An 18,636-nucleotide genomic window follows, 5' to 3' on the forward strand; every position below is an offset into this window, starting at 1 on the left:
ACAAGACCATTTTAACCACACAGGAATATCTGAAACTGACAGGCATTTAAACGTGCTTCAATAAACAGTCCATTTTCCCAGCATAGCCAAAATAACAGTAACTATCGTTGTAAAAATAGCTCATAACTTTAGATGTGTTAAAAAATACAACTTCCAAAATGACTATTTGTGCAGCCTCATAATGGATTATGAAAATGACACACTGAAATAGAAACTTTTTTCTATAAAATGGTAACACAAGTTTACTAAATCTGAAATAATATGTCATCTTATGAGATGTATAGTAAAAGTCTGAATTTTACAAAGTAGAAGTTAATTAAAAAGCAAAACCTATAACTGTTAAGGAAACTACTGTGATCAAATATTCCCAAAAAAAATCTATCGCTTGAGATTAAAAAAAAAAAAAAAAAAAAAAAGGCATACTTAAGAGGAGACAGTTATCATGATAGGTCTATCTTTCTCCCACAGTTATTTCAGACATCAAAACTACAGTGTAAGAGAATAAGAGAAAACAAAGCTCTCTTCCTTTTTTGAGCCAACACACCCAGCTCCTACCATCATGAAGATAATAAGAGTTTTGTTAGATAAAGAAGATGCTGTTCCCGCTAGCAGGTAGTGGCTTCAGCTCTTAGGGAATCTTTTTTATTGCCATTAATTATGGCTTACCCCTTATTCTTAGATCTTATCTAATTTGCTGAAAACAGTAATTCTTTATCTACCTTCCCAGTTCAAAGTAAATGGTGCTTCCCTAAAATTAAATTTATACCTTATAATCAGAGTATTTTGTTTTATCATTATTGCTTAATTCAAACAGGATTTTGACAAACCATTTCTTAACTCTTAATCATCAGTAAGCATTAGAGTGCATTTTTAAAAATGCCTTAAAGTACACTTACAATTACTCTTTAGGTAAAGATCAGCAAAGAGATATAGCCTACCTCTTTCAGGGCTTTTAATAATCGAGGTCGTTTCTCTTCAACACTTTCCCTGGATTGCTGCTTAAGCTTCCTTAAAAGAGCTGTAACTAAAATTTAAAAAGTTTCAATTTAAAATAACTTTCACCATGCTAGACTGTTAATTATAGCCCAATTAAAAAGACTTATACAAAAAAAAAATTTATCATGCTAGAAAACATCACTTACTTATTATACAAAGATATATATAGATATAAATACTATATTAATAAGTTTAATAAAACTGTTATGAACCCCAAGGAAAATTGAGAAGAGACACCTCAACATGAACTTATATTCACACTAGTTTTCCTAGTTTTTAATTATCAGTAAGTATTTACGTGAGTGAGCCAAGATTTATCAATCTCAGTCAGATGATACAATGTCCTATTGTAACACTGATCTAAAAGAAGATCTCAAAGATCCCATTGGATATCACTTATATAAAAATGTAATTATTTGTAATTGTTACTGGGTGTATCTGTTCTTTTCTCACTAGAGACTGTACTCTCACACATCCCCACATAGCAGAAAAAAATATAAAAATGGATCCTATTTTATCTGTGAAAAGCGTTTCTGAATCTAATAAAACCTGAAGCCCTCCATAGTATTTTCTGAATAGCTCAGATTGAGATTTAGCTACAATGCCGAAGTGCAACTCCAGCTTCACTACTTATTAGCTATATGTAAATGTGAGCGAGTTACTTAATTTCCCATAAATTTCAGTTTCTTTTTTTTTCACTTGTTAATTAAAAATAAAATCTATGTGGAATTTATATAAAGGCTCAATATAAATTGGTTACTACTATGCCTGTAATTAAGTAAATATAATTTTTAGCTACTAGAATGAAGGTCTAAAACTGACTTGCAAAAACCAATCAATCCCTAACATGTATTGAAATAAGGGAAAATATTATACTTAAATGAAATAAACCTTACAAAAGATGAGAAGATGGAAAATATGCACTGAGGAAAAAAAATGTATATATCACTACATGCTGATTTCCTCCTAGTCCTGACATATTTTCATACATTATGTATATACATATGTATATGTACATGTATACATTCATATACATTAAAAAATGTTAGTTTTTACTATTTTATAGTATGTATTATAAGCTACTTAAACCTTTATGTGGAATACAGAAGCAAAAAGTTAAAAAAAAAAAAAAAGTAAAAAGGGTGGCTCAGTCGGTTAAGCATCCAACTTCGGCTCAGGTCAGGATTTCAGAGATCGTGGGTTCAAGCCCCACATCAGGCTCTGAGCTGACAGCTCAGAGCTTGGAGCCTACTTCAGATTCTGTGTCTCCCTCTCTCTGCCCCTCCCCAGCACTCGCTTGCTCTCTCTCTCTCTCTCTCTCAAAAATAAATAAACATTGAAAAAAAATATTTTTTTTTTTTAAGTAAAAGGAAAGAAGACAGCAGTGAAAGCTTGGACGAGATTTGTTCTGTCCACACTGGCCAAATTAGGAAAAGCCCAGAGAAGAATCTGAAAATTAGTGTAATCTATTCTTACTTTTAACCACAGGTCTAACCATAACCCCGCTGTATTCAAAAAGCCAAAAATCAAAGAGCACATTTCAATTACTCAGGGTCTTTTGGAACAAGAGAAGAGGCTGAGACCTAGAAGCCAAGGAACACGGGACCTCATCTCAGTTATACACTAGCTCTGTGACCTAGGTTAGTAGTTTCCAAATACAAGTCCACATTTCAGTACCAAACTCTCAACTTTCCAGTGATGTGCAGCAAAATGAAAAAGACTTGGAATCAGGTTGGTGTTTCTTCTTTATTTATAAGTTATATACTTTTTTTTCAATTTAAGGACTAATCTTTATACCATTTTTTGTTTCAAAATGTCTTTTTTAAATGAAATGGTGATCACAGAAGAAAGTAATTCTCTTTTTTAAAGCTCTTAGATGCTAACGGTGGCTAGGTGACTCAGCCAGTTGAGCATCCAACTTTGGCTCAGGTCATGATTTCTAATTCCTGAGTTGGGAGTCCCATGCCAGGCTCACTGCTGTCAGCGCAGAGCCCCCCACGGGGCAGGATCTTACCAACCAAGAGATCATGACCTGAGCCGAAATCAAGAGTCTGATGCCTAACCGACTGAGCCACCCAAACACCCCTAGTAGAATTCTTTTTATAATTCTTCTCCACTCAAATACTTAAATACTTTAATACTAAGCTCAAATACTTTAATCTCCCTTGCCTTCAAGGAAGGCAATTTGCCTTCAAATTCAAACAAACCTCTGTGAATGTAAAAAATGGAAAGAATTCAATTTGTAGATAGAAAAGATAGCTTAATGAAAAGCAGAAGCCACATATTTTTCACCAGGTAAATATACTGAACTGACTAAAGGCATGCACTAAATAATAATTAGATTAAAATGCCCAAACATTATTAAAAAGATAGTGACAAAGAGATTCTTGTTCTATGAAACTTCACATTAAAAAATAACACTGTGGTGGCGCCTGTGTGGCTCAGTTGGTTAAACATCTGACTCTTGATTTCGGCTCAGGTCACGATCTCGAGATTCATGGTTTCGAGCCCTGATTCGGGCTGTATTCTAGCAGCATGCTGCCTACTTAGGATTCTCTCTTCCTCTCTCTCTCTCTCTCTCTCTCTCTCTCTCTCTCTCTCTCAAAATAAATAAATAAATTTTAAAAAATAAAATAAAACAAAATAAAATAAAATATCAATTCAAACCGTCTTAGAAACATACATTCAAAATGCAATTATAAAAAATGACCAATCTTTCGGGGGGAATCAGTATGTGTACTCCCATATTAGAAGAATCTCATTAGTGATGACTGATAATAAAGATAAAATTAGTTTTAGAGGATTTAAATGATATTAGAATTCACACAAAGACTCCAATGAAGAACTCCAATAAACTACAACTTATCTTTCTCTTTCCTTCTTTTCCCATATAAAGTATTTTTTAAGTATTCAGTACACCTAAATCTGGATCTTTCTGCCCCCTACTTCTTTCTATGCTCCAGAATAATTATTTCCCATTTCTTAGTTCTACCTAGATATACCACAGATAACTCAAACTCAACAAATCTAACATCAAATTAATTAAATCCCAGACTGATCTGTAATACTGTCCTGCACTGATCACTGTTCACCATGCAACCAGCATAAAGCAGGAAAGCAACATAATCCTAAATTAATTTTAAAATAAAATAATTCCTTTTAAAATTTTTTTTTTTTTTTTTTTTTAGTAATCACTTCACCCAACATGGGGTTTGAACTCATGACCCTGAGATCAAGAGTTGCATGCTCTTCTGACTAAGCCAGCTAGGTGCCCCTCAAGTGAAATAATTCTAAAAAGTCTCAGATGAATAGTTTAGCATTATCTCACTGTTCTATAGCACAAAAACTTTAGCAGAAATCAGACCAAAAAAGAAACAGATCACAGTTTTTTCTAATAATGTATAATACTAGATTATATTTTGTTAATTAGATATTTCAGTAATAATTTATAATATTAGATTATCTCTGATTTTTCAAATAATGTAACTTTCTATGCCCAGAATGTTTTAATGTAACACAAGCTATCAAAAACTTAAATCATAATACTTAAAACAATCTCAAAGTAAAGACCAATTTAACACCATTATAAACACATTCATATTTTTATATTAATATTTCTAAGTACTTAAGAGTTATATATTAATATTTCTAAATACTTAAGAGTAGCATAAGAGTTGTTAGGTTTATTATCCTTTAAGTTAGCAGTTAAATATTTCCATTTCATGTGATGGGAAATGATTTTTTAAAACCACTGAAGAATTATGGATATATAATTATTCAATGATTGACAATGGAATACTATTCAGAATGTGTATCCAAGCCATCACTCTATAGAAGAAAATCACTTTAAAAGCAAACCTCAACTACTATGGGGCTCAATCTTTTAAATTAAAATCCAGTAACTTGGGGCACCTGGGTGGCACAGTCGGTTGGGCGTCCGACTTCAGCCAGGTCACGATCTTGCGGTCTGTGAGTTCGAGCCCCGCGTCAGGCTCTGGGCTGATGGCTCAGAGCCTGGAGCCTGTTTCCGATTCTGTGTCTCCCTCTCTCTCTGGCCCTCCCCCGTTCATGCTCTGTCTCTCTCTGTCCCAAAAATAAATAAATAAAATCCAGTAAATGATTTTCCAAGAAAACTATTTCTTGGGCTACCCAATAGACTATAATTCCTCAAGAGCAGAGGCCATGTTTTCATTCTCTACATCTTACCCTATATACATGCTTTATAGTAAGGACTCATTAAAAATTCACTGACTCTAAATAAAAGTTATTGGGGTGCCTGGGTGGCTTGATTTCAGCTCAGGTCATGACCTCACGGTTCATGAGATGAAGCCCTTCAATGGGCTCTATGGTGATAGCATGAAGTCTGCTTAGGATCCTCTCTCTCCTCTCCCTCTTCAGCCCTTCCCCCGCTCACTCACATGCTCATTTGCTCTCTCTCTCTCTCTCTCAAAATAAATAAATACAAACATAAAAAGAAAAGTTATCACTGCTCAGCCTTTTGGCTAAGATCAAGTGCAAAACAAAAAAGTTATGTGAAAGCCACAAAAGTCTCAGTGTAAGTCAGAAGCCCAGAAATCTATCTGGTTTCCTCTCCATTCTGCTAATGGCTTAGAAACATCAGAGAAAGTTTCTTCAGACTGGTTGCTGCAACTTTGACTTTATTCTTAGTTTATTAGATCTGTATATTTTCATCTTTTCCCTGACATAATTCTAGAATTAGTATGGTTTCTTACTTTCATAAGGGCTTCTTGATGTTTGTCCAGAAAGGACAATAAATAACAAAAAGTATATATACTATATAATTGTTAAATCATCACTATTTTATCTCATTAAATCTTAAGCCCAAATGTAACTTCACCATTAAAAGTTGCTCAAAGTGTTCAGAAAGTCCACAAACATGTACTATGTGGATTACATAAAAGCTAAAGCATAAGAGCCCAAAATGTAGCATCAAACAGAACTAAATCCATGGTAACATTCTGAGAGTGTTCAATGTTATACTCTTCTTTACTAAACTGCCCAATTTTTTTTTACCGTTCCTTCCACAAGGCTAGATTTAATTATTTTCAGCCTCAAATTATAAAAAGATATTACCAGAAAAATAATATTCTTATTCATCCAGATTGAAATTTTATAGAATTTTCAACTATTGAGATGTGCTTGACATAAATAAGACCTGTATAAGTTGAAAAAAGAAAACTTAGGAATAGGGGAGATAGAGTAACTGAACACTCCGTATACTGTGAGAAAATACGTGACTTTTTTTTAATTCTCAAAGACTAAAACAAAGAGATTTGCTTCTCACTTTCAGCACAGCCTATACCCAGCAATTAAAGCAAAAAGATAACTGTTATAACACACTGTGATTATTTTCAGTTCCAATTAATGTTCCCATATAACTTAGTGGCCAAAAAGGACAGTTGGGTGTCAGTGTTTTTAAAAATACTTCATAATGAATAAGTAAAACAATGGAAAAATATCAAGAGCAGAATACTGTAAAAGAAGAAAAAATAATAACATACTTTTAAACACGATTCCTCAATTCTTTTTGTGTACTACCCAATGTTCAAGTTCCTAAGTCATGAACAATTCACATACAAGTTTACAAATAACTACAAACCTTTCATACTATGGAAAGTTACCCTAAATGAAAATTATGTCAAATGAAATCACTTCATATTTTTAGCATATATATCAACAACATAATTTATGTTGCTTACTCATCTGTCTATCTCCATAGCTGATGGCTTCCGCCAGCGGGCTCCATCCCTGAGCATTTTTCACCTTTACTGGAGCATTATGAGCCAAAAGTAAATGAGCACATTCTGAAACATAAAGTGGTAATAATATCAAAAATCATGCAATTTTTAGAATCTCTAAATATAAAAATCATTTAGGAATTTAAGAAACAAATTTAAGGGGCGCGTGGGTGGCTCAGTTGGTTGGGCATACAACTTCGGCTCAGGTCATGATCTCATGGTTTGTGAGTTCAAGCCCCACATTGGACTCTGTACTGACAGCTCAGAGCCTGAAGCCTACTTGGGATTCTGTGTCTCCCTCTCTCTCTCTGCCCCTCCCACTCACGCTCTGTCTCTGTCTCTCTCTCAAAGAAACAAACAAATTTTAGCATAAATAGATCTATAAAATAAACACTGTATTATGGAGAAAAATAATTTTTAAAAGCCCAAAATATCTAAACAAGATATTTCAAAACCTTAGATCTCAGATTCAAGGAGTCTCCAAGCTATTACTTAAAAATAAATTGGATCTCTCTACAAGGAAGTATTATGTTCCTTAATAATTGTTCCCAAGAATATTCTGAAAATATTTTCATAGTCTAAAAGATAACAAGATCCCCAAAAGTAATTTAAATCAAATTATCTATTAATCAAGATCAAAAGAGGACGTGTATGTATGGAATGTCAAATGGAAACTTCCTAATTTATTTCAGAAAAAAAATGTGCTTTCAAAAAGGACCAGTAATGTTTCCATGAACACTTCTTTTCAAATGTTACGATTCTTTTACTTCAAGACTAAAACCCAAAAGAGGAAAACATCTGTTTATGATTACAAGAACAAATATGGACAGTCTTTTTTTTTTTTTTTAATGTTTATATATTTTTGAGAGAAAGAGACAGAGAATCTGAAGCAGGTTCCACACTATCAGCGCAAAGCCTGACCTGGGACTCGAACTCACAAACCCTGAGATCATGACCTGAGCTGAAGTCTGACATTTAACCAACGGAGCCACCCAGGTACCCCTGGACAGTCCTTCCAGTAGTCAAAGTAAGTCTAAGGTATAATCCTTTCTATAGGTTGAGGATACGCTTCTTAAAAAGTAGAAATAAGAAGTATATTAACAGGCAAAAAATTCAAAACTAAGGCTCATGGGAAATTTAGGATGGCTATGCATTCTAAATTTCCTAAATGAACGATTCATTCATTCAATCCATCATTCAGCAAATATTAACTAAGTCCCTGTTATATGCCATTTCTAAGCACTAAGTCCTGGATATAAGCAGTGAGAAAAAAGATAAGGATTTGCTATCAGAAAGCTTACATCTTGAGGTGCCTGGATGGTTTAGTCAGTTGAGCGTTCAACTCAATTTTGGCTTGTGTCATGATCTCATGGTTTTGTGAATTCGAGCTTTGCGTTGGGCTCTGCGTTGGCAGAGTGGTACCTGCTTGAGATTCTCCTTCTCTCTCTCTCTGCCCCTCTCCTGCTAGTACTCTCTCTGTCTCTCTCAAAATAAATAAACAAATTTAAAAAAGAGAGACAGCTTACATCCTTTGTTAGAAGAAAATAAGTAAACTATTAAGAAATATCTATATCAGTTAATGGTAAGTGCTCTGAAGGAAATAAGTGTGTTATGATAGTGTGATGTAGGTTAACTGAGATGGAAGAAGAATGTGATTCCTAGTCATAGAAGGAATAACTATATTAGCACACAGCACTAGGAATAACTATACTAAATTTTATTAAGATAAAGTAAAATAGAAATTTCACAGAGGTACTTAGGAACATCTGTAGCAGTGTATAAGAATACATGCATAAGAATGTTTATTTTAGCAGTTTATAATGGAAAATACACTGGAAACTAAGTGAATATCCATCATGTGAGAATGACTGATTAATAGGATGTATCTACACCACTAGAGTAATATACAGCCATTTTTTTTTTTTATTGTCCATTTGGGCTTTATTGGTTCATATAAGGAGACAACTAACAGTTGCTGGTGTTTACTGAACACCTACAGCATGCCAGCTACTAAGCGCTTTATTTCTATTAATTCATTAATCTTTACTAACCCTATGAAGTAAGTACCATCGTTATCCCTGTTTTACAGTTGGGGAAACTGAGGTCCGGAATCCTTTTTTTTTTTTTTCCAATATATGAAATTTATTGTCAAATTGGTTTCCATACAACACCCAGTGCTCATCCCAAAAGGTGCCCTCCTCAATACCCATCACCCACCCTCCCCTCTCTCCCACCCCCCATCAGCCCTCAGTTTGTTCTCAGTTTTTAAGAGTCTCTTATGCTTTGGCTCTCTCCCACTCTAACCTCTTTTTTTTTTTTCCCTTCCCCTCCCCCATGGGTTTCTGTTAAGTTTCTCAGGATCCACATAAGAGTGAAACCATATGGTATCTGTCTTTCTCTGTATGGCTTATTTCACTTAGCATCACACTCTCCAGTTCCATCCACGTTGCTACAAAAGGCCATATTTCACTCTTTCTCATTGCCACGTAGTACTCCATTGTGTATATAAACCACAATTTCTTTATCCATTCATCAGTTGATGGACATTTAGGCTCTTTCCATAATTTGGCTATTGTTGAGAGTTATACAGCCATTTTTTAAGAATAGTGTCATATTAAAGGACAAAGCAACCAGGTTTGTGTTTCTAATGTGATTCAATATAAAGTTCAAAATGTCACCTATGTAGTATTTTGTCCAGAAATGTTTAACTTGAATCTAATCAAATCTTGATAGCTAATTTTCAATTTGAAGAAAGATACAAGAAATAAGTTAAATCACATCATGAGAAAATAATCAGGCAAATCTGAGATGAAGGACATTCTACAAATTGACTGGCATGCAATTCAAAAAGTAAGGTATAAAGGAAGAAAAAAAAGCAGGCAAACTTTTCTATATTAAAATAATGTGGTATAACAACCAAATGCAATGACTAAACCTCAGTTAATTGAGTTTTGACTCAATATAAAGGACATATAAAGGACATTTTTGGAACAACTGGAAAAATTTAAATATGGATTAGATATTAGAGATTATAATAATATTAATTTTCTTAAGTGATAAGAATATTGTGGTTATGAAAGAGAATGTCCTTATTCTTAGAGATGCATGCTAAGGTATTTGGAGGTAAAATGTCATGATGTCTATGTGAAACTTTCAAACGAAACAGAAAAAATAATATATATAACACTAAGAGAAAGACAAAGCAAATCTGACAAAATGTTATCAAACACTGAACCTAGGTACAGAGTATCTGAATGTTCATTGTGATCATATTTATGTTTTTCTGAGTATATATAATTTTTCATAATGAAGCACTGAAAGAAAAAAGAATGGAAACAAGACAAATTTTTATTTTGTTTAACTTTTTAAGTAAGCTTTACACCCAATGTAAAGCTTGAACTCATGACCCTGAGATCAGAAGTCACATGCTCTACTAAATGAGCCATCCAGGTACCCCAAAAGACACATGTTTAAAAAGAATGAATTTAAGCCATCCCAACAGATATAAAAGAATGTCCACGTTGTACTGCTGAATGGTATCACAAATCTGCTCACGCAGAAGTGTATTATGATCCCATTTTTTAGAAAATAACTTAATTACCTTTGTAAGTATGTGTTTAGATTCACATACACTTTTATATGTAATAATAAACATGGGGAAAAGTATGGAAGAATATCCAACAGATTGCTAACATGTTTACTGAAAGAAGAGAGGTAAGAGGGGCAGAAGCTAAGATGGTGGTAGAGTGGGAGGAACTTAGGTTTGCCTCGTCCCTCAAACACAGCTAGATAACTATCAAATCATTCTAAATACCCAAAAAATTTACCTGAGGACTGAAAGAAAACACTGCACAACTGGGGGAGGGGGGGCATACTGAGGAAGGTAGGAAGCCCAGAGAAGTGGTTTGGGGTTGAAAAGGACTGCAGGTGCTGGGGAAGGGAGGGAGCCCTGGTCATAGAGAAAGACAAGAGAGTGGAGTGAACAGGAATAAGCACAAGGAGAATACTTCCCCAAAGCCATTGGCTGGGAAAACAAAAGGGGCTGATTTTCATGAGTTTTTGCAAACAGCAGGGCTCAAAGACTGGAGTTTTGGAGCCCTGTGGGCTTGGCTGGGATAGAGACCTGAGGGCACTGCCCTACTTCTGGAGAGAAGTCAGGCAAGCAACCCCAGGGCAGACAGTGCAATCTGAGGATTGCCTAGAGCACATGGAGGGAGACTGTTCCCTCTTCTTGGAGGTATCTGTGACAGGTGCCATTGCCTCTCTGTGAACAAAGGAGTTAGTGAGTGTCATTTCACTCCTCCATCCCTCAGCATAAGTGCAGAGGCACCTACTGAGGGTGGCTAACTGGGAAAATGGCTGTTTAGCCTGCTTCGGTCCAAATCCCATGCCGCTGCATGCTGTCGTGACTACTCTTCTGGGTCAAACCTGCATCTGTCCCAGCACAGTGAGACCCTCACCCGGAAGACCAATACAGGCCCTGCCACACCAGGTACCTAAAGTTTGGAGTTTTAAAAGTCAGCAAGTTTGGCTGTGATAGAGCCCAAAGTGCACAGCACTGTTCCAGACAAGCAAGCAAGCAAGCAAGCAAGCAACCTGGAGACAGTGTGAAAACAGCAATCTGAAAAACACCTAGGATGCATGAGGGGAAATAATGCACTCTACTGGGAGGGCTATCCTGAGGACAGCAAGCATGGGATCCCCTCTCTGGGGAAAAAGGTGCTGGCTGGTGCCATTCCCCCCCCAACCCCCTCCCCACCCCTCAGCATAAACCAACTTCAGTAAATAGCACAGTGTCAACACTGTCTGCTTAACCTGATTACAACAGGTCCCCAGCCCCTGTGTTCTGCTGGTGCTGCTTTTCTTGGGCAAATGTGCCTAAGGACCACAGCAGCAGGCCCCTTCCCCACAAGACCAGCACAAACCCTTGCATGCACCTCATCTATTGACCAAAGAGTTCCGCAAAGCTTCAGTTCTAGTGGAAATAGCATCAGGTCTCATTTAACAGGCAGACCACAACACACCTATTAAAACTCTGGCCAAGATCCAAACACTGTTTATTGCAGGCAAGGAGAGCCTCTGCAGATGACTGACCTAAGGGAGAGAGCAGCCAAAATACAGCAGCAGAGTGCACACAGCAAACACCAGAGACACTTCCTGAAGCACCAGGCCCTGGACATTAAATGACCTCTTCTTCATAAAGCCATTAAACGCAGGAACAGGAAACACAACAGGATTTTCTAACACAGAGAGAAGACAGAGACCAAGACAAAATGCCAAGCCAGAGGAATTCATCCCAAAAGAAAGAACAAGAAAAGGTCATAGCCAAAGATTAAATTGAAACACATATAATATGCCTGATGCAAAATTTAAAGCAACAGTCATAAGGATACTAACTGGACTTGAGATAAGCATGGAAGACATCAGGGACATGACTTACCACAGACATAAAAGAGCTAAAAAACAAGTAGGCAAAAATGAAAAAAATGCAGCATCTGAGATTCAAAACTAATTGGTTGTAATGACCACAAGGATAGAAGCAGCACAGGAATGAACAAGTGATACAGAAATGGAATCATGTAAAATAATGAAGCTCAACAAAAGAGAAAGAAGAATGATGTATCACAGGAATAGACTTAGGGAACTCAGTGACTCCATCAAACTTAGTAACATCCTTATCATAGGAGTCCCAGAAAAAGAAGAGAATGAAAAGGGAGCAGGTTTACTGGAGGAAATAACAGCTGAAAACTTATTAATCTGGGGCAAAAAACAGGCATCCAAATCCAGGAGGTAGAGAGAACTCCCATCAAAATCAATAAAAAGCAGGCTAACACGAAGACATATTATAGTTAAATCTGCAAAATCTAGTGATAAAGAAAAAATCCTAAAAGCATCCAGACAAAGGAAATCCCTAACTCACAAGGTAAGACCCATAAGGTTAGTAGCATATCTCTCCACAGATACTTGGCAAACCAGAAGGGAGTGGCATAATATATTCAACATGCTAAATGAGAAAAATCTGCAAAGAAGAATACTCATTCAGATCAGAAGGAGAGATAAAGAGTTTCCCATACAAACAAAAACCAAAGGAGTTCATGAACACTAAATCAGCCCTACAAGAAATGTTAAAGGGGATTCTTTGAGTGGGATGGAAAGACCAAAAGTCACACAAGACTAGAAAGGAACAGAGAAAATCTCCAGGAATCATGACAAAACAGGTAATAAATCAGCACTAACACATATCAATAATTACTCTGAAATTAATGGACTAAATGCTCCAATCAAAAGACACAGGGTGTCAAAATGGATAAAAAAAAATAAAAAGCAACCATCTACATGCTGCCTACAAGAGAATCATTTTAGACCTAAAGACACCTGCAGATCGAAAATGAGAGGATAAATATTTATCATGCAAATGGTTGTCAAAAGAAAGCAAGAGTTACAATACTTATATCAAACTACATTTTTTACGTTTTATTTATTTTGAGAGAGACAGAGTGAGACAGAAAGAGAGAAAGAGAGAATGTGGGTGAGGGGCAGAGAGAGGGAGAGAGAATTCCAAGCAGGATCTGTGCTCCCAGCACAGAGCTCAAAGCAGGGCTCAAATTCATGAACATGAGATCAGGACTTGATCTGAAATCAGGAGTTGGACGCTCAACTGACTGAGTCACACAGGTACTCCCAGACAAGCTACATTCCAAAACAAAGACTCTAACAAGAGATGAAGAAGGGCACTATATCATAATAAAGGGGACTATCCAACAAAAAGATGCAACAATTGAAATATTTATGCCCTCAAACTGGCAACACCCAAACAGAAAAAACAATTAATAACAAACAAAAGAGGTGCTTGGGTGGTTCAAGTGACCAACCCTTGATTTCAGCTCAGGTCATGATCTCAGTTCCAGGGCTTGAGCCCCAAGTCAGACTATGCACTGACAGTGTGGAATTGCTTGGGATTCTTTCTCTCTCTTTCTCTCTGCCCCTCCCCAGCTCACACGTCTGCTGTCTCTCTCAAAATACATAAATAAACTTAAAAAAAAAAAACATAAAAGAACTCATTGATAATAATACAATAATAGTAAGCAACTTTAATACCCCACTTACATCAATGGACAGATCATCTTAAACAGAAAAACAAGGAAATACTAGTTTTAAATAAAAAAACTAGCTTTAAATGATACACATTTTTTTTCAAATGCACATGGACCATTCTCCAGAATAGATCACATACTGGGTCACAAATCAGACCTCAATAAATACAAAAAAACTGAGATCATACCATGTATCTTTTCTGACAACAAAGCTATGAAACTTGAAGTCAACCATAAGAAAAAAGTGGAAAGACCACAACTACATGGAGGTTAAAGAACATGCTACTAAAGAATGAAGGGTCAACCAGAAAATTAAAGAAGGAATTAAAAAATACATGGAAACTCATAAAAATGAAAACACAGTCATCTAAAACCTTTGGGATATAGTAAAACAGTCATAAGAGAGAACTATATATAGCAATACAGGTCTATGTCAAAAAGCAAGAAAAATCTCAAACAACCTAGCCTTACTAACAGAGCTATAAAAAGAACAAACAAAACCTACCAGCAGAAAAAGGGAAATAATAAAAATTAGAGCAGAAATAAATGATATAGAAACAAACAAAAAAGCAGAACAAATCAATTAAACCAGGAGCTGGTTCTCTTAAAAAATTAATAAAATTAATAAAAATATTAATAAAAATTAATAAAATCTTGCCAGACTTATCAAAAAGAGAAGTAAAAGGACCCAAATGAATAAAATAACAAAAGAGAGAAGAGAAATAACAACCAACACCACAGTAATACAATTATAAGAGAATATTATAAAAAATTATATGCCAACAAATCAGACTATCTGGAAGAAATGGAAAGTCTTAGAAACATATAAACTACTAAAACTAAAACAGGAAGAAATAGAAAATTTGAACAAACTGATAAAAAGGAAAGAAATTGAATCAGTAGTCAAAAATCACCCAACAAACCAAAGTCCAGGGCCAGAAGGAATTCACAGGGGAATACTACCAAACATTTAAAGAGTTAATACCTATTCTTCTCAAACTATTCCAAAAAATAGAAATGGAAGGAAAACTTCCAAACTCATTTGATGAGGCCAGAATTACCCTGATTCCAAAACCAAAGACTCCACTAAATAAGAACTACAGGCCAATATCCCTGATGAACATGGATGCAAAAATTCTCAAAAAGATACCAGCAAATCATATCCAACAGTACATTAAAAGAATCAATCACCATGATCAAGTGGGATTTATTCCTGGCCTGTAAGAGTAGCTCAATTTTCACAAATCAATCACTGTGATACATTAATAAAAGTAAGGATAAGAAACATATGATCCTCTCATTAGATGTAGAAAAAGCATTTGACAAAGTACAATATCCATTCATGATAAAAACCTTCAGCAAAGTAGAGATAAAGGGAACATATCTCAACATAGTAAACCCCATATATGAAAATTCAATAGCTAGTATCAGCCTTAATGGGGAAACCTGAGAGCTCTCCCTCTAGGGCCAGGAACAAGACAGGGAGGCCCACTCTCACCACGGTTATTTAACATAATACTGGAAGTACTCACCTCAGCAATCAGATAACAAAAAGAAATAAAAGGCATCTAAATTGGCAAGGAAGAAGTCAAACTTTCACTATTTGCTGATGACATGATACTCTATATAGAAAACCCAAAAGACTCCACCAAAAACCGCTAGAACTGACACATGAATTCAGTAAAGTCACAGGATACAAAATCAACATAGAGAAATCTGTTCCATTTCTGTGGAACAGCACAAAGAGAATGAAGCAGCACAAAGAGAAATCAAGGAATCAATCCCATTTACAATTGCACCAAAAACCGTAAGATACCTAGGAATAAACATTACCAAAATGGTAAAAGATCTGTACTCTGAATCTATAAAACACTGATGAAAGAAATTGAAAATAACACAAAGAAATGGAAAGACATTCCATGCTCACAGACAGGAAGAACAAATATTGTTAAATTGTCTATACCACCCAAAGCAATCTACACATTTATAGCAACCCCTATCTAACTACCACCAGCATTTTTCACAGAGCTAGAACAAACAATCCTAAAATTTGTATGGAACCACAAAAGACCTCAAAGAGTTAAAGCAATCTGAAAAAGAAAAGCAAAGCTGGAGGCATCACAATTCTAGACCTCAAGTTATGTTACAAAGCTGCAGTAATCAAGACAGTATGGTACTGGCACAAAAACAGACACATGGATCAATGGAATGAACAGAAACCCCGTAAAAAGACCCACAACTATATGGTCAACTGATCTTTGACAAAGCAGGAAAAAAATACCCAATGGAAAAAAGACAGTCTCTTTAAGAAATGGTGTTGGGAAAACTGGACAGCAATATGCAAAAGAATGAAACTAGACTATTTACTTACACCATACACAAAAATGAATTCAAAATTGATGAAAGAACCAAATGTGACACAAGGAACCATCAAAATCCTAGAGAAGAATGCAGGCAGAAACCTCTTTGACATCAGCCACAGCAACATCTTACTAGACATGTCTCCAAAAGCAAGGGAAACAAAAGCAAAAATGAACTACTGGGACCTCATCAAGATAAGATGCTTCTGCACAGCAAAGGAATCAATCAGGAAAATTATAGAATGGGAGAAGATATCTATAAATGTCATATCTTATAAAGGGTTATATCCAAAAATCAATAAAGAACTTATTAAACTCAACACCCAAAAAACAAACAATCCAGTTAAGAAACGGGCAAAAGACATGAATAGACATTTTTCCAAAGAAGACATCCAGATGGCCAACAGACAAATGAAAAGATGCTCAACATCATTCATCATTAGGAAAATACAAATCAAAACTATGATGAGATACTATTTCACACCTGTCAGAATGGCTAAAATTAACAACACAGGAGACAATGGATGTTGACGAGGATGTGGAAAACAGGGAACCCTCCTACACTGTAGGTGAGAATGCAAATTGGTGCAGCCACTGTGGAAAACAATATGAAGTTTCCTCAAAAAGTTAAAACTAGAACTACCCTATGATCCAGCAATTGCAAGACTAGATATTTACTCAAAGGATACAAAAATACTAATTCAAAGGTATACATGCACATCAATGTTTATAGCAGCATTATCAATAACCAAATTCTGGAAAAAAACCCAAATGCCCATCGACAGATAAATGGATAAAGGAGATGAGGTGTGTAATTATGTGTATGTATACACACACACACACACACACACACACACACACACAACGGGAATATTAGTCATCAGAAAGAATTTAATCTTGCCATTTGCAATGATAGGGATAGAGCCAGAGACTATTACGATAAATGACATAAGTCAGTCAGAGAAAGACAAATACCATATGATTTCACTCATATGTGGAATTTAAGAAACAAAAGAGACGAACAATAGGGGGAAAACAAGAGAGAGGCAAATCACAAAACAGACTCTCAACCAAGGAGAACAAACTGAGGGTTACTGGACAGTGGGATAGGTTAAATGGGTGATGGGTACTGAGGAGGGCAGTTGCTCTGATGAGCACTGGGTATTGTATGTAAGTGATAAACCACTAAATTCTATACCTGAAACAAATATTACACTGTATGTTAACCAGAATAAATAAAAACTTGGAAAAAACTGAAAAGAAAGAATTTTTTTTCAGTTAAAAAGAATTTTATAAATAAATAAACAAGTAAGTAAGTAAAATGGATTCTCCCTTCAAGAAACCTACCATCAAGTTTTATGAAAATAAGTGTGTATGTGTGTACATATAAAGAAGTTAGAGGAACATAAACATTCATAAAGATCTATGAACTTGTACAACTATTTCATGATAAACTTTTGAACGAAAACAAAAATATAGCATAGTACTGTATATAGTGATTTAACTTCATTAAAAACAAACTAATCCCCTCTGTTATATAAAAAAGAAGGAAGATGTGCAAGGATACCCACTAGGCTATTTTTTTTTTTAAGCTTATTTATTTATTTTGAGAGAAAGTGTGTGTGTATGGGAGGGGCAAGGAGAGAGAGAGAGAGAGAGAGAGAGAGAGAGAGAGAGAGAGAGATGTCCATTCTCACCACTGTTGTTTAACATAGTGTTAGAAGTCCTAGCCTCAGCAATCAGACAACAAAATGAAGTAAAAGGCATCTAAACTGGCAAAGGAGAAGTCAAACTTTCACTTTTCACAGATGACATGATACACTACATGGAAAACCTGAACGACTCCACCAAAACACTGGTAGAACAGATACATGAATTTAGCAAAGTTTCAGGATATAAAATCAATGTACAGAAATTGGTTGCATTTCTACATACCAATAATAAAGCAACAGAAAGAGACATCAAGGAATCGATCCCATTTACAATTACACCAAGAATCATAAAATACCTAGGAATAAACCTAAGCAAAGAGGTAAAAGATCTATATGCTGAAAACTATAGTAAGTTTATGAAAGAAATTGAAGAAGACACGAAGAAATGGAAAAACATTCCATGCTCATGGATCGGAAGAACAAATATTGTTAAAATGTCAACACTTCCCAATCTATACATTCAATGAAATCCCAATCAAAATTACACCAGCATTCTTCTCAAAGCTAGAACAAATAATCCTGAAATTTGTATGGAACCACAAAGGACTCTGAACAGGCAAAGTGATGTTGAAAAAGAAAACCAAAGTGGGAGGCATCACTAAATCCCAAACTTTAGCCTCTACTCCAAAGCTGTAATCATCAAGACAGTATGGTATCGGCACAAAAACAGACACACAGACCAATGGAATAGAAGAGAGAACCCACAACTAGACCC

The 18,636-nt window shown here is 35.5% G+C and overlaps 1 protein-coding gene across 3 annotated transcripts in view; it reads right to left on the reverse strand.

The window, feature by feature from the left end:
* ANKRD13C (ankyrin repeat domain 13C) overlaps positions 1 to 18,636 on the reverse strand; it is a 91,059-nt gene that overhangs the window by 43,713 nt on the left and 28,710 nt on the right. For 2 of the 3 annotated variants that reach the window (XM_019837227.3, XM_011284936.4), the window contains exons 3-4: positions 6,717 to 6,821; positions 939 to 1,024 (exon numbers count right to left, since the gene is read on the reverse strand). In XM_019837227.3, the coding sequence (XP_019692786.1) occupies positions 939 to 1,024; positions 6,717 to 6,821 (191 nt within the window). The remainder of the gene's footprint in view (positions 1 to 938; positions 1,025 to 6,716; positions 6,822 to 18,636) is intronic. The other variant, XM_045034769.1, reaches the window with a different exon arrangement.

The sequence above is a fragment of the Felis catus genome, chromosome C1 (genome assembly GCF_018350175.1).
Source record: "Felis catus isolate Fca126 chromosome C1, F.catus_Fca126_mat1.0, whole genome shotgun sequence".
Taxonomy (NCBI): Eukaryota; Metazoa; Chordata; class Mammalia; order Carnivora; family Felidae; genus Felis; species Felis catus.